Source organism: Falco biarmicus, chromosome 2 (genome assembly GCF_023638135.1).
Source record: "Falco biarmicus isolate bFalBia1 chromosome 2, bFalBia1.pri, whole genome shotgun sequence".
In the NCBI taxonomy this organism is placed as follows: Eukaryota; Metazoa; Chordata; class Aves; order Falconiformes; family Falconidae; genus Falco; species Falco biarmicus.
Window position 1 is genome coordinate 95,108,210 of NC_079289.1, and position 25,761 is coordinate 95,133,970.

Below are 25,761 nucleotides of genomic sequence, written 5' to 3' on the forward strand. Positions count from 1 at the left end.
ACAGAAGTAGCAGAAGAGATGTGGTAGAGGCAGCCCTCCTGGGTATGGTCTCCCTTTCCTCCCTCTCTAACCTCCTTTCATAGTAACAGCCTCTGGAAAAAGATGAACTGATTTATATCAGAAACTTTATCTCAGTGCTATCAAACTCACACATTAAATAATGGTGTATCAAAGCTTACCATGGACTTAAAAGCCATGACACCAGCTATGATAAACTTGTATCTTCTGTTTTCTCATTTTTGGTCTTTCAGAGCTCATGATTTTATGCTCTTTCTGCAGTTAACAGGACTGGGGGCTTCCATTTAAACAAGACTGGGATTTTCACCCATTCACATGAATGCCATGACTCATTACAAAATTACCTAATGGTTTAAATCAGACTCACAAAAAAAAAAAAATACAGGGAAAGGACTTCCAATTGCCTGCTGCTGTTCAGTAACTACATAAAAAAATATCTACTGGGTTTTTCCTCTTGTAGCTAGAAAGCAAAGTTGAAGGCTGCTATTGCAAACTATGATAGCCCTCTGCTGCACCTCATGCTCCTCTGCACCCTGCCACAGAGATGCTGATATGAAATTGGTACAGAGGGTGATGCAGTGAAAAAATGGTAGTAAAGCTAGTGCATAGACCATCCTACTGAGGCACAAAACCACTATAAAAATTTTAAACCTCTACATGTTTTCATTTATTTACAGCTATCATCACTGTCACTTGTACAGCCATAAAACCTAACACACCAGAAACTCCTCTAGTGTCTCGCTCCCCTATGGTTTTGTTTTGCAATATATAGCATTACCTTAAAAATGGGTTTGGCCTACTTGAAATATCTAATTTTAACCTCGTGCTTTCTGAAGGCTTTAGTAGGCACCCAGTTTCAGAGAAGGGAGAGTGATGGGAAAGTGAAGGGAGAGAAATAGGAAGAGTGATGGGAAAGGGATCTGCAGTGGCTGGCGTGGGTAGCCACAGGGAATGGCATGTCACAGAACCACTCCTTGAATTACCCTAGATCAAGTAGGTAAATGGTTTCTTAAAGCATGTTATTCCACTATTTGACAGCTGTATCTTAAATAAACTGGCAGGCTATACTACAGCCACTACAAGTAATCCATGGGGTAATCCATAAACAGCCTGATTGAAATCCCCCTGAAATCCATCAAAAAGATTTCAGCAGGCTTTGGATCAGACTCATTTTGCTGGAGGATGAATGTTGCTCCATAGTTCCCCAGAAAACTAAGCACATGTGGCAAAGCAACACCTTTCCTGTCACTTTTAAGAGATCTTTCTCAAATGTTTCCTTTAACAAAACCTTAAACAAGTACACACCTCTTAAGTATTTCTAGAAGCAGGCAGTATACATTTTAGCTTTTATAGTTATGGACACCTCTTTTACAGATTTAACACACAGAATATTTATCATACTCAGAGCTCTCCCTAAACAAAAAATAAAGTGGACATTATTCTCTGTGCCTGTAAAACCAAATTCATCATCTCTCTCAGGTAAATAAAACAGAATTAATTCACAAAGCTGTAAAACTGCTTTATTTGCACTTGACTGTTTAACGGGTAGGAGTTTTAATAGTCCTGACACTGGTAGGATAGAGGGAAATAACACTATCACTACCATTGTATCATGTTTAATAATTGTAAAATGCTGTGGTTTGTTGCTCTATTTAAAATAATAACAGTATTGTTAAACAGCTATCATAACAAATGTATTTTTGACTGAAGAACCACTAACGTTAGTCTTTATAAATAAAGCCAGAAATAAAAATACATGTTTATAATGATACTACCTACTTTGAAATAACAAAACAGTGCATTGGTGGTGCACCATGAGCAGCAACCAGTATCCTACTCGGAAATTTATATCATCCTGCCTCATGCATCAGATACCTAAATGAACAGTCTTGACAAGAGCTTTTTTTCCCCCTCATTGTTAATGACATGTATGCAAAAGCACGGTAATTATTCTAAAGCAGCAGCTGAAGGAAAAACTCTCATAGAGCTATTGGTAATCTGTCATGAAAAGAGTACCATGAAGACAGCAGGCAATTCAAAATCCTAGTATTTTTGGCATGAGACAATTTAACTGCGCAGAAGCATCTATTGAACAGTTAAACAAGTACATATTGGAATAGATTTTTAAAGTTTACTGTTTACTCAATAGACTGATTTATGTGAAATATATGAAGTATAACATATGAATACATTCTAAAATATGCGCAGTAAAGTAGCTATTCAAAGTAGCTATTGCATGCTGCCCTTTGGTAAAATGTCATCTTTCTAATTGAGGCATTAGGAGTAATATTGTAAATAAACTGTTGCTCAAATAGAAACTAGGTCTTAGATCAGTAAATCCTACCAGATTAAAGCATTTATGCCATAATCTTCATCACAGTACAATCAAACCAAATCATTAATTCTTCCTACTGTTTCTGACATTCAGAGGAATAATTGCCAAAATAGAACTTTTCCAAGCATTCAGTGCAGAGAAAAATTAGTACTAAAAGCTGAAGAGAATGTGCTGTAAATTTTATATGTTCAGCACCAGGTACCAGAAAAGTAACTGCTTAACATGGTGCATTTGACTTCCACTCAAAAACCAGCTCACTAGCTCCAGTGAAATAATGCATGCCTCAAAAAAGAAAAAAGAAAATAAAAAAGTAACGTCCTGCATAGGATCACTATCTGGTAAGGCTGCAAGGCAGGAGAACACATCCAGCTACAGGCAAGCCTTTGAGAGATGTTCTGCATGATGATAAGTGCAGGTAGACAGAACATCGGCATGAGTGATAGTGAGCAAAAGCACAAAGAGCTGGAAGTTACTGCTGTAAGATGGGGCTACTTGCTTTGCCACCTTCGCAGAAAAGCCACACCTTCCCAGTATGGGCTGCTAACCCCACAGTGACAGAGCACACCTTTCTGAGCTGTTCATAGTCAGAATTCAGGTGCGAGTAGGGCAGCCTTATTACTCCTATGAATTCAAAGATTCCAAGACCAACATACAACTTATATCTGACATCCTCCAAAACAAAAACTCCCCTGCCAACCATAGTTGACACATGTTTTTTGAAGGCTTTATCTTCTACTTGAGCCACTGCGCATCTTTCCAAAGAGATAAAAGATTATCACTTAAAGACTTTAAATGATGGAGAATGACCACAGCTCGCTCTCTCACCTCTCTCTCTGTTACTAGCTGCAGTTTCTTTAGGGCTGGACTGTACTTTCCTACCAAGCTGAAGAGCTGCCTGCTGTCCAAGTTCTTCTTTGTTCAGATGTCCACATTCAGATAAAGCCATCTGGATTTCTCCTGCCATAACCCAACTAGGCTGATCTTCTTATGTCTTCTCATAAAAAGGACAACTTCTGGCTCATTTTTGCTGCTCTTCCCAAACTACATCCAATTACCAGCACACTTTCAGGAACGGACAGCACTGCAGACCTTCTGTGGTTATACATAAAGTTTATATTGCCTCTCTACTCCCACTTGATATTCTTTTCCTTTTTATATCCTTTTAATATTCATTCTGTTAGCTACAATGTACTGCTCTGAAAGGTCAGATTCAATGAATTATTTAATGCAATAGCAAGCTGAGGCACAAAATGCTTCCTCTTAACAGCCTCTGGTAGTTTCATCCTAGGCTGAGCTGCAGTTCAGTGAACCAAGCGGATCAAGACAGGAATGCTCACATTCACTTGTTCCAAGCAACAGGCACATCCACCCTGTGCTTCACCTTGGCCAGGCTTCTTCTGCAGCAAAGCTTTTACTACCGGAGGCCATATTCAATATGCTGCACTGGGAAATAACACCTGCCTTGCAATGTCAGTGCACGACTTTGAAAGCTCCTTTCCCTAAATTTCTGAACTTCTGGAATTTGGCCAGCTATTGCCATGTGCCAGTGGTGCTATCAGCTAGAGGTGGGAAGACCCAGTGTGAAGTTACTGCGATGCCATGCTGCACAGACTGTTAACTACAAGATGGCAGGCACCACAGGATTTCTTTGAGGCTGCTCTACCAAATGCCATGCATCATCAAGAGCTGGCAAGGAACTCAGCTCATAAAAACTGGACCGTGAAGGACTGCCATCCCCAAGCCAAAATGCACAACAGATAGCAGGGCTGCCTCTGAGAGGCAGGCACCATGTATGTTAACCTTCATGTCCTATATGTAACTTCTCCCATGATCTCCTAAATCAGCTTCCCCACAATTAGTCTTTCTTCCTTGATCTTACAGTCCCATTCCCCAAAGGTCCCTCTGCACCCTGCCCATGCAGCCCCTCAGCACAGAGGCTGGAGACCGTGATCTTGAAGGTCCTGGGCTCTACCACTCTCTTGGCCAAGACATTTTCCACTTGCTCAGGAGCTGACCGCTGCTCTTTCAGGCAACAGTACTGTGGGCTGGAGTGAAACAAGGGTGAGTACATGGCCCCTGTCAGAAAGTAGATGTGGTATTTGGTCCACAGCCCCAGTGGCTGAACACTTGGGCTTCATAACCCACCAGGAGAAGTTTTCTGATGATATAACCCCCAAAATTCTTCCCTAGTAAATTTCTGGGAGTGTGAGAATCCACCACAGCCCAGTGGGCAGCACTGTAAGGACAGAAAAAGCTGAGAGGTTTTGCTTCAGGATAGTGAGGGTGGCTCAGTATCCTCAGTAGTATTTTTGCTCCATCTGGGAAGTGTAAGGCACATGAAGGACAGGGAGGTAATTCAGGACAGCCGGAATGGCTTCACTAAAGGCAAGTCCTACCTGACCAGCCTAGTGACCTTCTATGATGGGGTGACTACATCAGTGGACAAGGGAAGAGCTACGTATGTCATCTGTCCAGACTTCTGTAAGGCCTTTGACAATGGCCGCCACAACATCGTTCTCTCTACATTGGAGAGAGATGGAATTTGATGGGTGGACTCTTCGGGCATGAGGAATCAGTTGAATCCAGAGGGTAGTGGTCAATGGCTCAATGTCCAGATGGAGATTGGTGACAAGTGGTGTCCCTCAGGGGTCCATATTGGGACCAGTACTGTTTAATATCTTCATCAATGACACAAGACAGTGGGATTGAGTGCACCCTCAGCAAGTCTGCAGATGACAACAAGCTGTGTGGTGCAGTCGACATGCCTGAGGGATTGGGTGCTATCCAGAGAGACCCAGCCAAGCTTGAAAAGTGGGCCCATGTAAACCATACAAGGTTTAAGAAGGCCAAGTGCAATGTCCCGCACACGGATCAGGGCAATGCCAAGGCTGGGGGATGAAAATTGAGGGCAGCCCTGAGAAGGACTTGGGGGTACTGGTGGGTTAAAAGCTGAACATGAGCTGGCAGTGGGTGCTCACAGCCCAGAAAGCCAACTGTATTCTGAGCTGCATCAAAAGAAGCGTGGCCAGCAGGTCGAGGAAGGTTGTTCTGCCCCTCTGCTCTGCCCCTCTTACTCCACCTGGAGTACTGTGTCCAGCTCTGGAGTCCTCCACACAGGAAAGACACAGACCTATTTGAGCAGGTCCAGAGGAGGGATGGAACACCTCTCCTGTGAGGGAAAGCTGAGAGGGTTGGCTTCAAGGACACCTTATTGTGGCCTTTCAGTACTTAAAGGGGGCTTATAAGAAAGATGGGGATAAACTTTTAAGTTGCATTCAGACAAAGGGTAATGTTTTTAAATTAAAAGAGGGTACATTTAGACTAAATATAAGGAAGAAACTTTTTACAATGAGGGCAGTGAAACACTGGAACAGGTTGCCCAGAGAGATGGTAGATGAATCCCTGGAAAGATTCAAACTCAGGTTGATTTGGGCTTTGTTCCTGCTCATTGCAGGGGGTTTGGACCAGATGAACTTTAAAGGTCCATTCCAAACCAAACTATACTATGATTCTGTTATAAAATACTGACACTGACATGCTTAGTTTGTCAGCCTGAAGTACCAGCTTTGCCTTGGATCACACTGACGTCCAGCTCTGCCCTCCTGAACTCCTCAGCATCTCACAGGAGCTGTAACTCCAGCTGTTGCTGCCTGACTTAGAAAAGCCTCATGACACCCACAATCTCTCCTGTGGGTGAGGCAATCCCCAAAGGGATTAAATTAACTGTATTTGGTATCTTTAGAAAAATGTAGGCAGCATATATACGTATATCCATAGCTGAACTGTATATTCTATGAATACTAATATTCTAACCCCCTACCCCCAAAAAACTAGTAATATTTATAAAATGAATAGCGTGATAAAAAAACCCCTATGTTCAAATCATTGTCTATTTTAACATGTATTTTCCAGTAAAACAGAAACGAGAGGTGAACTTCCAGTACTGGAGAAAATCACAATGACATGTCAGAACTGGCACTTTTTATTTATCACTTTTAGATAGAGAGACAGGAAATATTTCAAATAAATATTTAAGACTCTCCTTGTAACAGACTGGCTGTACAAACCATATATAATGTCATGATAGGGTTTTGGTTTAAATGAGCTGCAGAACCTCAGTTTCTCATTTCCAAGTAACATGCACATCCCAAATCCATGATAATAAGGCTTTATGAATCACATTCTTCTCTCTCTCTGCACACACATGCAAACATACGCAAACGCATACATGCAAATGTGGAAGACATACTACATGCTCGTGATGTTATTTGTCCAATAAACATCCCTAAGACTTACATTAGCAAACGGCACCCTCAGTCTATGTACCTCAAGGCATGAATAATGCAATCTCCTCTTTCTCCAACAAAAAAATGGTTCCAAAAGAGTGTGTTGAATTTTCTTTCACTCCCATATGTCAATATGTGGTATAGTTGCTTCTTTAAACCCATGGCAGTTTGTATGAATTATTAATGAACTCAACAAGCCTGCTGGACACTGAAACATGACTATAATTGGTGTAGAACACTAAGAAATTGTTTCAATGCTTTCCAAGAAGGAAAAAAAAAAGTGGTATCTTTACTATCACATTTGTTCTAATATTTAATTAAAGGCTTTGAACACAAACAGAATTTCAGATAAAATGCAGAACAAAAGGGTGTTTCTGGTCACAAAAGTATAATTTCCATGTAAAATTGAGCAGTAAGGAGAACGACAAAGATAAAGAATTAAAAAGAAACTGGACTGCAAACTCAGTTAATGAATAGTTATAATTTTTTGCTGTCTTCTAAAATTGAGAGTTCTTGGTACTATTCTTGATAGACTCTTAGGCAGATGATATTTTCCTTTTAAGTCTCAGGCACACTGTAATGACGCACAGAAAAGAATATTGAGCAGAAAGACAATGTATGGAACAAAGATTTCAGTGCAATGATTAAACCTCATGACTCCTACACTTTTTATGAAATACAGATGACCTCAAGGATTTTAAACTGCTATAGCAACCGATTTTCTTCTCTAGAACTGCCTTTTCGCATACTGCTTTCTGAGTAACAGACCTGCTGAAAAGCTGAAGTGATCATCATACAATGGGTAAGTTCTAAGATATAAGATGACAAGACCTTTGCCTCTCCTGCAGTCTTGTTTAATTCATAAGCTGAACAAATTTGGCTTTAACTAAACCTCCAACCAAGCTGATTTACTTTATTTAACAATATAGATAGTGGACCACACAGGGATTTTCCCTTGTGCAGTAAGTAAAATACATTAAGCTTTAGTCTGCATGAAGAGGAATAAGAGCTAACAGAACAATTAACATTTGAGCACATAACATGTAAGAAATATGCCTTTGGGATAGTGGAGGTTGACGACAATCTGGGTTTATCTCTTCAGTCTCTGCTTTGGTATTTGCAGCCTCTATTTTGACATTTCTTACTTCTTGGTTTCTCAGAACCAGTTTCTCTTGGTTTCTTAGATGAACACAAAGTAAGACTAAGACCAACATCCTCGGGAGGTCACCTGCTGTGAAATACAGGTGATTCATCTTTCCCCTATTACTGTTGCTGTTTCCAGGAGGTCTGTGAAGACTTGGATGTTTCAAGTCAAGCAAAAAGTCAAACAGAGAATGGTATCTTTGGGGAAAAGCCTGAAGAAAGCTAAAGCAGAAGCTAAAAGGCTTCTCTTACACTATTTTTCATGTGTTGCTTGTAATAAATTACAGACGATCAACTGGCACATCAGAAATCAAACCAGGAAGAGCTGACTAATAAATCCCACAGAAATCTACTGCGTTAAGCTGCCTTTTGAAGCGTTCAGTATTTTTTATAGGTAAATTTATTTTTTTAGTAATTTTTATTTTCTACTAGCTCTTGTCTCAGATCCTTTGTTAATGAGAAACTGGTTTTGTCCTTTGACCTTCCACTATGACCTAAAATTATCCCAATCAGTGGTAACTTATAACTGAAGAATCTCACTTTGGGGGCTAGTGGGTCACAATATGTAAAACCATTCTCCTTCACTTTTAACTAACCTCCTGATTGGGCATATAAGATAACTTTACTCAATTTCTTGGCAATTTTGGAAGTCCTTGTTGGCTGTAGTATTGCTAAATCAAAAATATGACCTAGTTCTGTGTTCTAGTCCACCAACCTACACAGAAGTCCCTACAACTTTTCTATTCCAATTACATTATACTATCAACTGCTAAGAGACTCTGAGTCACAAAATTATTCTTATTGGAGTGGGGCAGGAAAAAGAAAGGACTTGCTAATGACAGTCTTAAGCCTTTTGATCTTATTTCTCAGTATTTTTGAAAAAGCCTCCAAAACCAAATTAGTCCTTGCCAACACAAAAAGTGTCATAGAAATTTAAAGTTGACTGCACCGAGTGAGATCCAATTTTGTTACAACATAATTAAGTCTAGACATCTCTGAATCAAAAAGAAGTTTGGATTGAGTGAGTTTTATCAGACTAGTATTAAGCCAGGTACTTCTCATCTCTACTATTTTTGTGATTTTCCAGCTCCATAGGCAAACTACAGGTTACTGGTGTCAAGCACTATCAACCCCACATGCCTTCTCGCTGAAAGCCAACATTGCTGTCAGAGCAGGAATATGAAATGGAAGTGTAGAGATAGCCATTGTAACTGGACCTTAATGTTAAGAGAGGCAGCCACCTTATGACTGCATGTAGGTTCAGGAGGTATGATTCTTCATTTTATTTTACTTAATAGATTAAATGTAGTCTGGGAAGTAAATAGGATTATGATACTAAAAACTAACTCTGAAAGTCAGGAACCCAGAAAGACACAGCATCCGCACATCAAAGAGAAAGGTCTTGCCGTCTTCAGGAACTCCTGAGTCAGCTTTCCATCACACAATTCATTAAATTCATTACACCACCATACCAATGGACCATGTGCTATCAAGACATCTCCATGACACTTTGCTCTTAGTAGGGTTTTACCCATTTCCCAGTGACTCTCCTTATTTCCTTCCCACCCCAGGGAGTGGTGCTTCCACCTTGACAGGGGAAAAAAGTGCTCCCTTAACTGCAAACACAGGATTACACCACCACTCAGCATGCGAGCTGCCCACAGGATCTAAGCAGCCCCAAGGAGAAGGGCTTAAGACCTCCATTTATTCATATTTTCCAATTACATGGTTAAAGATTTTTAAAAGCTATTGCTTTTTGCTTTTTTCTCCCTTCCATTCTCACTGTGCTCTAAAACAGACATACCATAGCCACCACACTAACAAGTATGCTAGCTTTATTTTCTCCAATTTGACAAATAAGTTATTGTAAAATGCACAAAATCTTTCAAATACAGACACTGCCATGAGCTTCTACACAACTAACAGCTAAAGACTAAAGGTATTTTAAATGCATGAAACTGTACAAGACATTGCAAATTGGTCACAGTATTTTCACCCCTTTCTCTCAAAAGTTAAAATTACCTTTTACATTTCCTTTGAGCACTGGTGCATATAAAACTGCCACCCCCAAAACAGCATTCGTTAAAAACAGGAGATTAAAAGTCTTTCTGCCTTTCCCTGATATGTCTGTAGCAGCCACAACCCTCCAAGGGTCAACTTACAACCGCACAAAAATATCATGTTTCCCTCCAAGCTCTTGACATCACCTTGGCTGTCTTTCTATCAAAATACAGCATTTGGGTATAATTCATAGTAACTATAAGCCTTCTGCTTGATATTGCCATCCACCTTTCAGTCTTTGAAAGAAGTATTTCTCTGTCTTCCTGAAGCTATTTAGGCAGCAGATAAAAAACATTTCCTGTGATCCAAATGTCCCGCACTGTCTCAGGATAAAAGGGAATCCTGATGCCACCACTGACTGCATTGTGTGTAACACAAGCCTTCACAAATCATCGCAGGCCTTATACCACACAAATATTGTGTCTTCTCAGAAATAGCTATGTTTTCCATTACAATAGCTTTGTTAGCTGATGTGTATGTGCTGAATCAGTCAGCAACTGACTAGTAAAAATTAGGGAGCTGTAAGGAAGTGAGGAAAGCCACACACTTCTGGAAGGACAGAGCTGCTCTGTGAGTTCCATGCATGTGGTGGTGAAGGCATCTCTGTCACCTTCATACTTCACAGTCACTCCTTGCTGGCACTCCCAGATGCACAGCACAATCCTCTCCTGTCATCCTATACTGCTTCTCCAAGCCCAGAAGCCGTCCTGCACAGACTGATGCTTCCCAAGCAAGCTCGTGAAGCTGTCTCTGTCTTGTCTTCCTGTTTTCTGTTCATTAAACTGCTCCATATGACAGTGCTTGTCTTGTATAAGTGTAGTTGACCTGTAGTAATGTCCTCAAGGCATCCATACAAGCCACAGAATATTCAAGGACCAACAGGATGACGCAGGGGGGTGGCTCCCAACATGATCTTTTATGATTTGGAAATGTCATTCCAAAAGAGACAGATAATGAAGCTGGGAAAGAGAAACCATGAGATTTCTGTAGTTTGACACCTCTGCTTTAACTGTCCTTGCCCTAAACAAAGGACTTGAGATATTTAGGTACGTCCTGCCACATATTCCAACAGGAAGTAATCCTTTGATGCATGAGGGTTGCAGCAGCAGCACAAAGAAAGATAAACATCTGTTGTAAAGTGTGCAATATAGAGGAAATCCATCACACGGAAGGGTTAATTCATAGTAAACTAAAGCTGGGTATTCATCTGTATGACTTTACATGGAAATAATTTGAAACGTTCACATCAGTGCATCTGACTTCAAAGTGAACACTCCACGCAGACAAGCCAATGCTTTTGTTTAGTCATATGAGAAGCAGTAAGCCTACTGGTCAGAACAAGCTAATGAGAGCAACATTTGCTGGTTCACATCTGAAGAAGGCATTTTGTACAGTTGCTTGTGTTTTGGGCACAGCTGTTCCACATCTCTGTTCGTACCCTTGCATTCAGCTACCCTAAAGCAACTTGTTATGGAACAGCTGACCTGAAATTCATCATGGCTGAGTCTCTTTGTAGAGGATAATAGAGTAAGATGATGACAACACTTCAACTAGATGACATATCAAGCCTTGAAATTTCAACAAGACCCTGGACTCACTAACTCCAGGGGGCATCCAGCATGGTGAACCTGAAAAGAAACTTACAGAATTAAGTTCTCAGCATTCCAAACATTTGGATTATTGAGCCCAAACCTATCTAAACCATGCCAGCCAACTTTCGGCTACAAAAAGAGCAAGGATATGAGACTGGATGCTTTCACAGATACAATGGATTTAAAAGAGAACAATTACCATAGCTGGTATTGATTTAACAATAACAAGTAATGCCTCTATACAGCTTTCAACTCAGCTTAACCCTTACAGGCCTCTGTGAAAAGGTGGGCAAGCATTTCTGAAGCCATATTACAGATTAACAATTTAAATCTAGAGAGGTCTGAATTAGCTCTCAATATATTAGCTCAAGTACCAGAAGCACTTCCCCACACCAGCCAAGAAAAAAGGTAAAGCAGACAATATTAAATCTGGCTCTCACAGTTAATTGCAGCAGCTGATTTAAAGTACTTAAGTTATCTCAACATTATGTTGCAGAAACACCTGAAAAGGTAGAAGACATACATCTCACAACACCCCTCAAGTCAGAAAGGAACTGAGTTCTCATATCCCGACTTCCAGCTCTATGTTTGAGCAAGCTGATTAGAGGTACCTAACTAAATGCCCTGGCAGAAAGCTTACCTCCACCAATGTCACTTGCAAAACTCCGACAAATAATTTGGCCCAACATTTTGTCTGTCTGTTCAGCAATAAGTATCTAAACCCCAAAACACTAGCAATTCATAGATTGTGGCCTCAAACAAAATGGGTATAGCCTCTGGATTCATATACCAAACTGGAAGTATAATGAAATACCTTCAGATTTAAAGGTCTGCATGACTGGTTTTTCAGGAAAAACAGGTTTCAAGATTCTCAGTTGCTAAGCAGTATCATAGCTAATAAATTAATATACTTGATTTTTTTCTCTATGATGTTGATTAAGAAAGTGTCTTAACATTAAGTCCACCAAAATTGCTTGATCCAATATATGAAATAGTCCAAGCCTAGTGACAGAAATTACATTTGAAAAGCAGTATTTTCAGCTGCTTGTTGAGAAGACGATGATGACAGGCACTGCCACTGAGCTCCCTTTTGCACTTGCCTTTAGATATGATGATGCAGAGAAGCAAACTGGTCCTCTGACATACATGGAGTCAAATGGCAGTGACAGAATCCCCATCCACTCCACGATGATGGTGAGAAGGGTCATCACTGATTAAATTCATGTTAGCACTTAAAATGCAACATGCAGCCTGAAATCCTGGAGGGTTCCTTCTCTCCGGTCTTACAGTAATACAAAATTAAAACAGAAATTCTACTGCAGAACTGAAAGAATCCTCCAGATCCTCTTGATGAAAACTTGCCTTGACATTAACTTGCCAAAGCAAGAGTTATTTCAGAAAGTTTTTTGAGTAATTTCTCTTAAATAGAAAATAGAGCCAACAAGAAAGAAAAGCCCTTAATGAATTTCACCTTTTGCAGTTCTCGCTTTGCAATTAAAGTCTTTTAGTGGAATTCCACAGGACGTCAAATACCAATTTACTGCTGTTACAGTTTCAAGGAACAGACTAATCTAGCCTAATTTCTCAACCTAGAAGTCAGGTTTCTATTCTAAGATAGTTTTCTGTGCTTGTTCTTCAGACAATGCACAAATCGAGCTTTCTCGAACAAGGTAGTTTATTCCAAAACAAGTATCTTGGACAGATCACCCTCTTCAGGTGCCCGTCTCTCCTCACAGGCTGCCTGGATAGCTGTTTTAATAGAAGTATGAACAAAACTCCACTACTTTGCCCTCCTCAGAGTTTGTTTTATGGCATAAGCAGTACCTCTGTGTGTTACTCAAAATTTCAGTAAAATGTCTTGCTAAGTGAAAAGACATTTTACATATGTTGGGATCCTTGTAGACTAATGCAAACTCTGTACAATCTAAGATAATTCATTTCACAGCAATCACCTATGAACATTTTATAAGGCAAATTATTTGTCAGATGTATTTCTTTAACTGTTTTAAAAGGTTTGGTTGGTTAAACTGAAGCTTAAAAAGATACATATTTAACATTAACTAATGATAATGAAATATTGCACCTCTGAACAACCAACTAATTGATCCAGTACCTTAATACACTTTCTAATATATTATTTTTGCACTGTTTCTCACCTTGAAACATGCAAAAAGTTGCTACATTGTGCAGTGACTGTAACGTTATCTCAAAGTACTTATTGTTAAGTATGTGTGAAAAGCTTTAAGTCACAGAATCTGTATCAGCAGTAAAAGAAAACCAAGGTAAGTAGCTCCTGCTACAGTTTTGAACTGGCTGCACTTCAAATACATCTTCTTTCTTTAGTATTCTGTTCATTTCCTCCTTGCCTGGACTGTAACCATACATTTAGAAAACTAGGCTTGTTTCTTCCTCTTTTTCAAACGTCAATAACTTTCTGTCTCGAATGGAACACATCTAGACTGCAGCCATAAGAGACACTTATAAAGGTGACCTCTCTTTGAAAGGGAAACCGTAAACATGACTTCTGGGTGTGTGCTTGAAAATAGCTCAGGAGAACATAGTATGGTGCAAAAGCTATTGAAGGTTACCAGGAAAAAACGAGTCCTTATGTATTTTGTCTGCAAACTGTACTGAATTCATATTTCTGCAACCTTGGTTTTCAAAGGACAACTTGAACGCTAATTAAATGTTGCCAGTAAAGCAGAGCCAAAAGAATTAGATGGATGAGAATGACCTACAGGGGATATTTATAATGAATATCCCTGATAATCTCCAGACTTGAGACCTCCTAGGATACAAAGCATCCTTCAATTCTTAAAAAACAAATCAAAATCTTTCACCAGGCTCCTGCTCAGTACCCCCTGGAGTCAGCAGAGGTAGCTTTAATACAGTTTTCTACTTAAGAAAGCTTATTTTCAGTAGTGAATGTTTAGAAAGCACACACATAATTACAATATTAAAACATAATAGAGAGACCATGTGAAAATTTCTGTATTATGTGATCCCTTTATCTTCTTGCATTTTCCCATAGGAAAAAAACCCATTACACAAAAGGGACTTCCTTAAAAGCCTGGTCTAACTATTTCTACCCCTGTAGGAGTAAAAAGTACGCAATGAACTTGGAGCTCATAGGAAAAAGGCTGAAGAAAAACATGATTGGAAAAAAATTGCTCTGACAATTTGTGGAAAATTTAGAAATAAAGTAGATTTATTGCTTATGGACATACTATTTCCTAATGAAAAAAAGCTTTAATTGAAATTTTTCAGATACCATTCTTGGTGGACATTCTGAATCTTTTTTTTTATTTTTTGGATATGAGCTAGAATGTAGCAGAAAGTCTCTTTTCCATTTTATTTTCCTTCAATAGCATAACTTGTTTCGTAAGTAAATGTCCTGACAATGTTTTCTTGGAAAACAATTAATATTGCATTACACTAAAAACTGTTTAACATTCAAGGTTGACTTAACTAACATGTGTATATGTTTGCCTGGAAATTTTGAGTCTTGCTAAGCTTGTTAAAGCATGATGCTCATCTGGTTATGCTATCTATCTTTTTTTTTTTCTCATGCAGTTTGGTTTTTTTCTGTTTGGCTTACTATGATCTTTATGGGTGTATTTTGGAAGCAGGTTAATTTTTTTCCATGCTCTCTGCAATTATAAAGACACATTCTTTCTTGACTTTACAAAAATCTTTGAGTGAAAGCTGCATAAAAATAGCCACAGAATTTCACGTCATGAATATAAAATATACCTTGTTATACCTAATCAGCAAGAGACCACGCAATCACACACAAAAATATAGTGTTGGAATACCAATTTTTCATCAAATGTGCTGCAGTGACCATTAGGTGGTACAGTGTAAGATCCTGAGAGAAAGGAGAAAAGAGGATCCAAGCTAAAGAGCAGACTTCAGATTGTCCAGGGCACTGGTGGGCAGGGTCCTGTGGGATGCACCTCTGCAAGCCCAGTAGAGATGGGAGATTTTCATGGAGAGCCTCCTCCAAGTGCTGTAAGTCTACTCCAATCCACAAAGAAGCAGGCAGGCACAGCAGGACACCAGTGCGGCTCCAGGGAGCACCTGACTGAGACCCAGCACAAAACAGAAGCCAGCCAGAGATGGAAATGGGGAGAGGTTACCCAGGCAGGGGTGGAGTTTGCTCAGCTGGCACCGAAACTGGTAGAGGATGTGAACGGTAACAAGAAGTGCCTCTACAGCTACATCAGCAGTGAAAGCCAAGGGTAGTATGAACTCACCACCAAACGGGGTGCGCAGCCTAACGAAGGACACTGAAAAGGCTGAGGTACTCAATGTTTTCTTGGCTTTGGTCTTTAGTGGCAAAGGCTACCACCCTGGTCCCTGAGCTTAGTGGCAGAATTTGGGGAACAGAGGTAGACAAAGGTTGAATTAGGGATTTCTTAGGCAAGAGGGACACTCACAAGTCCATGGGCCTAGATGTGATGCATCTAAGGCTGCTGAGGGATTTGGCTCATGTCTTGTAAAAGCTGTTCTCTGTCATCTTTGAAAGACCACTGGTTGAGAACTGATGCATCTTTCCAGTGTGGTTGTGAAATCTCCATCTTTGGAGATATTCAGAACTTGATTTGACAAGTCTGTGCAGCCACATCTAACTTTGACACTAGCTCACTTTGAGCAAGAGGTTAGACTGGATAACCTCCAGAAATCCCATCTCAGTTTTTCTATGGTTTTGTGATTACATCCATTGCCCAACCTATGCATCTCAAACATACTCATTGCTAGACACAGATACCCTGCTACTGGCTGGGAAACAAGATTTTAAAATTGCTTCTGTGCACATTGAAAACTGAAAGCAAGCATTTTCAAAGTTGCAGATGTATCTAAACCATATCAAAACCTTTTACTATACAGAAGGAATTCATTATTTCATTGGTGTAAAGAATCGCTTCTGCTATGGTGTCAGGACTGTACAGTAACAGTGTCTAATCATCCCAGGTGTCCCCACTGGCATGAAAAGAAAGCACTTTGTTTCAAATGCTGTAATATACAACCCCAATACATTTCATTCTGAGTCTCATCAAAGAATGAATCTCTGTCAAAATCCCAATGGCAGACAGATTCTGAGAGCAGAGGTGGAATTACAGTTTAAGTATCACCAAAAGCTTCGCCTGGAATGCAACAGCACTCTAATTTAAGACACCAGCTATGGAGTCAACATAATTGGAAAGGGTGACATTCTGATTCACTTTCTTATTTGAAGGCAGACAGAGAATCAGCCACACAATAAATTCAGTTTGTCTCAGGCCTAATCAATCTATTTTCCTTGATGTTATTACTACATATTGCTGGCAGCAGAGAAACGAGATAGAGATCCTAATTTTGATTACTTACATATCAAATAATCAAGGAAAGAACGAAGACTGCAATATGATTGCTTTATGAAGAAAAAAAAGACATAAAAATGAGTTTAAGACCCATTTGTGAGCCTTTAACTGACAGTCAATACAGAGCATAGAACAGAAATTTATTAGGAACAGTTCCTGCAGTTCATGGAGTTTCTTTGTCTTAAAAGACAAGTGTCAAAGACCCCTCTTAATGTGCTGTGTTTCTGTTAGTTGACTTGCAGGTCAACACTGTTTTTAAAAAAAATCAAAAAGATATCATATTTTATCCAAACCCGCCTAACATAGATAAAAGCATCAGTGTTGCTGGCGTCTTTATACCATTTCTGTATCTCCTTTGGAAGTTTGGTTCACAGCTGAATCCCCAGCAAATGAGCACCTTTTTGCTCAATGTGTGATCAGTAAGAAGAGTACAACTACCACAGCACCTCTTGCCCAAATTTCTAGAAGTAAATTGGTTATATGGCTAACACTGATAGCTACCAGTTCTGGGGAAAGGTACCTGCACAGTTAAAACTTGAGTATCTCTCAGGAATCAACTAGATCCACCAGTTCAGAATTTACACCAATGAGAAGGAAAATAACAGAAGCAAACCTGATTTCCAGCAACTAGGGTACTAGAATTTACAACAACATAATTTTTATGTTTCATTTTTTTAATTACTAGTCATTTCTCTATGCAATGCACTAACATTTCTTATTACTCCAAACACAAAGCTTATTATGTGAACCACATCACATCTTTTTATAGATCCTGAGCATTTGTCAGTCACTGCCCTTTCTTTCCCTCTACATCCCATTAGAAATAATGACATTTCTTCTTTCCTGCATTCTCCAGTCACTTTTTTGTCATTTTTTGCCACCTATCCACACAGCCTTGCCTCCTGCTCTTTTCACAAACTCATTACCTGCAATCCACCCAAACACTCTTTGAGCTTCTCTACATACTACCATTTACATTCACCCATCTGCTCTCAAAAATGACCCCACCACATTTTCTTTCCTCTTCACACAAGACAGACACAATTCAACTTTCTTCATGTATAACAGTGACTGGAGCTGCCTTGATCCAGGAATTATCTTTTCAACAACCCATACCAAAAATAAATACCAGAAGAATACTACTCCCGTTTTGATACCCAAGTATTTTGGAACTGTTCAGATATCTTACTATACTTTTTCAGCTACCCAGAGGACATTTAAAAGAGCACTTCATTTCAATACTAAAATGCTTCACCATTCTTCATTATGACTTAAGCAACATTATTTTCTCTTTTCTCAGCCATGAGAAGGCAAGGCTTGCTGTATTATCAAATGACTGTACAAGCAATAAGCTATTGGTTCATAGTTTAAGCGACAGGACATCAACTACCTGACAAGGTCGATGACTCTCTCCCTTGGAGCAGAGCTGACTGGCTCATCATTAATCATTATGATCTGATCCCCTGGTATAAGCTTTCCTTCAGAGGGGCCGCCTGGAGACAAATGAAAAAAAACACACAACACCACAGGTTAGCAGACCATTGTAAATGCACAGATTCACTCTGTTATTCACATATTTGAGTGTTTTTTTCTTCAACTAATGGCACGCTTAACACTATTTCTGACATTACTAGTACTTCCTCACCAGGAAAATCTTGAAAGCTAGTGTATTAGCAGCTTCTACAGAAGTTCCTCAAGTTAAGCTCTAAACTCACATCTAGCCACCTAAAAATAAGGCCTTGATTTTCTGGAGGGCCAAAAGGACCCTTAATGGGTGGCCTAATTCACCCTTTAAAGTGTGATCAACCATACCTTAATTATCCCTGATCAATCGTTGTCTGATACTCTTGTATGACCACCCTAAGGATGACTCCTTTTCCTGTAAATAAATGATCCTGTTAACTACTGTTAAGATCAGGAAGTCTTTCTCCCCGGTGTCTACACCAGATCTTCCTTGTTGCAAAGCATTGTTCCCTGTCCTAGACAAAGTAACACTCGCAAACATCTTACTCCTCTTCCCTATGAAACATCACTTACATATTTGAAAGTCTTGCAGGTCTCTCGCTTTTTGTTCTGGCCAACACAAACCTGTTTCCTTCAATCTTAAGACAGTAATTTTCTATACCTCCAGCCTCTGAGTCTCTTTTCTTCTGGATTCCTACCACTTGGTGAACACAAGCTTTACGTACATCCAAAAGCATTGCCACTTTCAGTCAGACACTGATACTTAGCATTAGCCTGAGTAGACAATCAGGCATGTACATGTCTATGTCCTTTGGATTCTGACACTGCTGAAATGCATATTGAGTTTGTGTGTTATAAAATGCACATAATACTTTGCTTCTCAGCATGATTACATGCCCAGAAGAGGGTGCGACATCACAACTGCTAGTGAAAAGATATATCCCCTTCAGACTTCTGTCTTTAAACTCTGCAATGATGATACATAACCCCCCCAATAATATTCTCAATATGAAGATAAAGTCTTAAAAGTAAATGTTACAGTATTCAAAACCAACTCATTTAACAACTGAACTAATGCTGTTCCTTTCCTCTGGTTTCAAAACTTCACCTAGATATCCAGCATCAATGGATACAAATCCATGCAGAGGAACGTTGTCCTGAGCTCATCTTTCCTCCTGTTCACTTGGAATTTAATAAACACCTTTTCCAAATTGAACTGTAACATAAAACTACATTAATAATTCTAACATGGGAGAAAAGAACCATCTGGATATAGTTCAAATATTAGTTACACTGCTCGCTTCATCTGAAAGCAATACAAATATAATCAATGCACACACATGGGTAAATGACATCAGAACTTCACAAAGTCGATTTTCCCTCTCCTCTGCTATCTGTGGGGTTCTGGAGAACATATTGAACAAGAGCAAAGTCAAATCCCTGCCCTTGGCTCCAAGGCAATTTTACATAACAACCTAAACTTTTAAGCACAGAGAGTAGGAGCCCGCTGTTTGGAAGACTGATTAGTCCCAGGTGTGGTCCCCCATAAATTCAAAAATACCACAAACCTCACTAATTTTCACTCCAGGTAAGACATTTAGGAATCTATTTTGACCTGGCTTTTTGCCATATAGTTATACAGAAGTTTCCATTAAATAAATAATAATACAAAAAAGCCAGCAATAACACCCTCTTTTTAAAAAGAAAATATTATAGTTAGAACCAAGTATTATAGTTAGAAACCTAGCTCTCCTTGGGAAGCTGATGATAAAAAGAATGAAAAATATGTAAATTTTAATTTCACAACTCAATATACCTCTTGAAAACACTGATTCAATGGCAATGAAGGTGACATCAAACCAATATAAACATAATAGGGAGAAGACCTTTCCTTGAATGAAGTGGGTCAACTTTTTTTCAGGCAAACAACAGTAAGGGCTTAAAGCAATAACCTAAACCTGGCTTTTTTTTAAACATATTTACATAATGTTAGAAATGGGTGCAAGGAGGGAAACTACTGGGTAATAAAAGGCTTAAAATCCTACTTAGTATGTGTGATTACTTTGCCTGCCTGAATATTTTAACAGTACTCAAATTTGTAACTGTGTTTCATCTCAGTAGATAAAATCCAAGTTTGTTTCTTGTGGTCATGTGGGGAAAACATACCTGGTGTTACTGAGCGTACAACAACGGGCTTTTCACTACCAGCCACAAACCCAAATCCTAGCACAGGATCCCTCCTCATTTCCACTTTCCGAGGAGCTGGAGGGGTTATTTGGCAGCTCTCTATTCGAGGGTCTTCAAATGTGGCTGATTGTGTCATGTGACTGTGAAAAAAAAATAAAAGATGGAAAAAGGAAAAAAATCATTAAAACATGATTTTGTGGTACCTACTTGAGCCAAGCAATTTCTGCAGCGATATGAGATGAATACCTGAAATGTTCTCACTATAGGAATTAAAACATCAACTTAATTTTCTATTAGAATTTCTAATACACAAAGTAATGATGCTGCTGGCAGGTCTCAAACACTAATCAATAGTATCAACCTATAAAGAGGTCTCTTTGACAGCATACATTTAATTATACCCCATACATGAAAGAAAAATAACCCAATAATAAAGCCTTTGTCATCAGTACTTGAATCTTTCATCCTTCATTTCTGGAAGGGAAAAATGATAGAGTGACCTACTCTTAATGTAAAATACAAGGGTCCACCAGCCTTTTGTAAGAAGAGACACATATTTAAATGTGTTTTTCCAAAATTTTAAGCAAGTTTCTGAGCTGAGTCCTCCCCAACAGACTACCTAAGGCACACGTAACAGCTCTATATTTACTACTCGGGTAAACAAAGTGTGACTCCAGAAAAAAAAAAAAAAAAAAAAGAGAGAGAGAAAAAAAAAAAGAGGGTATCAAGAAAATATGTTTATCGGCAATTACTAAAATACTTTACTTTCAGCTACAGTTTTATGACAAAGGTGACTTACTGTACCTAGAAGAAAGAATTGTCATATCTGGAGGGAAAAATCTTGATTTTTCAAGCAGAAAATAAAAATGAAAGCTATCCAACATCACATATCCATGAAAGAGGTCGTGGTTTAAAAGCACAGAGACCTCTAAATTAACATTAATAATCACTGAAATGTGAATGATGCTGTATGCAGACTGTGCTGGAACATAGTTTGGGTTTCCCACCCAATGCCTGGAGCTCCCTGCTGAATCACGGCTACCAATTCCCAGTGTCGATTAGAGAGACAGACAGACCGCTCCAGTGTCACACCCTTCCAAATGCCATTAACTGAACTCACGTGCATCAGGAAACCCAGTCACCACTGCAGGCAACAAGCAATACCTGGTCAGCGTAGCGTGAAGACAGACCTGCAGCTCGTGGCATCGGGTTATTGCAGTCTTGACAGAGCTCAGATAGTATTTGTTTAAAGCTGCCTGGCCGAAAGTTAATTCTTTATTTATCTACAAGAGACTATAAATCTGCAAGTGCTGAACTAACTCCAGCTCCTGATGGATAAATGCGGTAGACAAACAGAGCCAAGTCCCAGCCCCGTCTGCAGGGAGGGCACAGGCTCCTGCAATGAGAAAGGTAACGGCCAGGTGCCCAACATAAGACACCGCAAAGAGCATCAGATAGGCAGATATCCCTACAGCAGTAGGCAGTATCACCATTTTGAAAGTTGATCTTCTCATAAATAATTAACAACATGAAAATAAGTGATTTTCCCATATCCTTGATAATCTTATATATAACATGTTATAACATGAGAGTTATCAGACATCCCATGTGACCAGAATTGTTGCTCTCTCTTACCGTCCCTTTTCCACCTTCAGATACAATTCCCTGAAGAACTCCAGTAAGGCAGTCCATAAGGAGAAAGGCATCATTCAGAGATCACTTTTCAGCATCAATAACATACAAAAACTTCTTTGATCTTTCCCCAACACATCCACCTTGGGCATGACATCAATTTCCATTCTCTCTGTGGTCTTCTTCTATTACTGATACACAGAAGAGCAGCAAAATCTCAGTAAACTCTCAGTGGGAGCTTATTCCTGCGACTGGATTTTTCTAGGGCTTTTCTTCAAAGAAACTCTCTATCCCTATCACAAGATTCAGTCTGCCTAAGAGTAACATGCTGCCTTTTTATGCATATGATCAGAGGTAGCAGAAGCTACATCCTCACAAAAATAGGAGAGAGAGAGTATCTCTGTGCTCTCCTAGTGTCTGCATAAGGTGAAGTCAGCAAAGGAAATACATTTTCTTTTACTAGGTAGAGCAACACATCTGATACTTCATTCTCCAGCTCCTCCTGTTCCTCCAGTTTTTGTCAATTAGTTTCAGGTAATTTTCTATTATGTTTATTCAAAAGAACTGTTAGAAAAATGTAAACTCTTTATGAAATCTATCTTTAAGACCTCCCAGACACCCTCCTCCCCATCAACTCCCATTTATGATGTGGCCTTCTAGATATTCAAACATTTTGTCTTTCAACTGGGACACTTTCTGAGATGTCACTGGTATTGAAAAAACTACCTATCTCAACTTGCGTACTTTGCTTTGGTAGAGAATATAAAATTGCATTTGTCACCTCTTCTAGGTCACAGCCTTACCAGAAAGTTAAAATGTTCTATTTAATCATTTGTGTCTAATAGCTGTGTCCATTTCTGCAATACAAGCTGACGCTGTCTCCAAAGAGGAAATGCCATATTTACAAGCAACTTGAAAATACTGCTTGAGCTTTTGAGAACTACTTTCCTGCCATTGTACATTCTCTCTTTAAGCACTTGTGTAGCCTGTTTGAAAACTAAATCATGAAGAAGAAAAAAAAAAACCACAAACAAAACGACCCCTCAAAAGCCCCACCAACAGCTACACTTCAGATAACAAATTCCAAGAGCAGACATAAAGATTTGCTCAAAAGAGCAGCTCTGCTACTGGATGCCTGCCTCCAGCCATTGCATCGGCTTGTACTGAGAATCTGCAGCAGCACAGCATCAGTTATTTAAAGCCTAATCGGCGAGGAACAGTCCATCATGATTCTGAGTGGCACAGCAGGTTTTATTGATTTTTAAGGTTATCCACCTTCAAATACATCAACTAAAAAGACTCTGCCTCTCATGCTTCCACAACTTGCTGCATCAGATATTCTTGTATCATTCAGTATGTTGGAAGTGTATTTCAAGAGAGCAGCAAGATATACAAATACGATCCCAGAAGAGATTAGATGAATACTCAAAGCTTTTTGTGATGGTACATTGACAAACCTGCTTCCTCCTGTGGCTAGTTCATTATTGAGATGTCAGTTGTAGTACCATAGTTCAAGACTAATTTCAATTTTGCATTAACTGGAAGCATTTGATATCCATCTTAGCTATGGAAAATATTGACTTCTGAAGAATAGCTATGTTAGGAGTTCTAAACCAGAATCCCATAAACCTGAACTCAAAACAGCCACCTTGGGGAACCTTACACAGAGCATCACTTAAACAGTGAAACATCTTACAAGAATAACTGCAACACTGCAAACTTCCCGTTTGCCTCAAATGCAAGAAAAATGTCCTTAGATAGTACTCTGCTTAGATCATACCTAAAGATTTACTTTTCTGAAGGAAAAATGGAAGAAAAGGAACAAGGTTGAGAATTTAAGTATGAACTGTTCTTTCCACATACACAAATGCAAGCTGCCCTTCGATTGCCTTTTCAAAGAGAGATACTTATTTCCTACCATTTTCAATGACTGAGATGAGTCCCTGCTTTACAAAAGGCTATCTTCTCTGATGTACTGTTATTGTGAGCTGTGGGAGACAGCTTCCATTATTAAAGAGAGTAATTCTTACAGAATTTCTTGAACAGAGTTTTTATACACCAGCCTCTTTCAAGAGATAAACTACCAGCTACAGAAAATCATAGCAGAAGTGTAATTCCAGGTACTTACTCTCAAAAGCTCTCTGTGGCAACTACTCTACTCAAAAGAGAGTAACAGGGGAAACAAGAGAAAGCATCTGACTGCGTGCACCAACACACAGAGGAGAATGAAGGCATTGCAGGGTGGCATAAAATTCATGCGCACACTCATCTACAAAGAGGCCTACAGTGAGTGAAGGAGGAAGAAAATTAGGAAAGAAAAATACTTGGGGAACACTGATCAGCTGTGTGACAAGGCAGCCAGCACCTGCAAACACAATTCAGCTGCCCAGGACATTATGGGAAGACTAATGTAACAAGAGCATACCTGAATTCATGACCGGGAAAGCTGGAGGTAACAGTTTAAGGCTGGCACTTTGAATCTTCACATTATTAGCTACATAACGATTAACTTGGTAACACTTTCTATGGAAATCTTCTTAACATTTCCTCATTCAAATTACACGCTGAATAACAGAAGGAATATCTAAACAAAGACTGTAATTAAAATGAAAGCTTGATTTAATAATTCATATTAGTAATTAAAAGCACAGTATGCAAGCACAATGCTTTTACAGCGTTTGGATTTTGATGTATCATTCCTTGACACTTAGGGATTAGTGGGCTAATTCTGAGAGGTTTGTCTATGGTAGCTTAGAAAGCCTGACCTCAGCAGGCTGAAATTTGTTATACAGAAAATGCTTAGGGGGTCTAACTCTTCTAAGAAACTGAAAATTTCAGCATGAATCCAGTGAACCTGTTTATGAAAAACCTTATTTTGAAAATACCTAACAAAGGTACCTGAACAACTTTAGCTCTTCTGCAAAGACATCCAAAAAAAACCAACAGAAAAGGTGAGACCTAAGGTGAATTTAATACAGCTGCATGCCCACAAACACTGAAACAACTCAACCATAATCAAATGGCTGTTGCATCATATCGTGACCGCATAGCAACAGGCTGCATTTTGTATTGCCACATTACAGCTTGTTTCAGTTACTGCCAAGGTAAACACCAGTTCTCAACGTTGAAGGTTTTAATCCTTAGTTTTTAAATAGTTACAATGTCTCTCATATACAGATTGATTTAACTACAAAATAAGACTGTTTTGACTTGCGACACAGCAGGTGTAATCCTGGGCAATGATGGGAGAAGAGTGTTTGGAAATGTCAAACCACTCATGGGCTGATGAGTGGAAGTGGGCGAGGAGGATGGAGATAAGGACTTTTTATCAAAGGTTTAATTCAGAAATAACAAAATCACTTCAAATTGTTGAGCACTATTAAAATCCTGTCTCATTAATTTGGAGGAGGTGGAGGACCTGCTTTTTTGACTGCAGTTGTGATTTTCAAAAAGACCTATGCAAGTTAAGGACGCAGAGAAAACCTTCATTTACAATTGTCCATCTCAGTCGCTGAGACCATGAACCTCTGCCCACCCTTCCCCAAAAATACATCTTGGCTCACACTCTGTTCAGAGCCTTGGGTTGTGCACTCAAAATGTCCTTTGCAACTGGGAGTTGTAAAAGCTATTGCAGCAATATAAGAAAGTAAATTTGACTCTCATTCAATTGCCTGTCTTCA

At 39.3% G+C, this 25,761-nt stretch overlaps 1 protein-coding gene across 2 annotated transcripts in view; it reads right to left on the reverse strand.

Annotated features, from left to right (window-relative positions):
- Positions 1-25,761, reverse strand: part of FRMPD4 (FERM and PDZ domain containing 4) — a 298,684-nt gene that overhangs the window by 47,978 nt on the left and 224,945 nt on the right. For both annotated transcript variants that reach the window (XM_056329587.1, XM_056329588.1), the window contains exons 3-4: positions 20,429-20,589; positions 18,189-18,291 (exon numbers count right to left, since the gene is read on the reverse strand). In XM_056329587.1, coding sequence (XP_056185562.1) covers positions 18,189-18,291; positions 20,429-20,589 — 264 coding nt within the window. The remainder of the gene's footprint in view (positions 1-18,188; positions 18,292-20,428; positions 20,590-25,761) is intronic.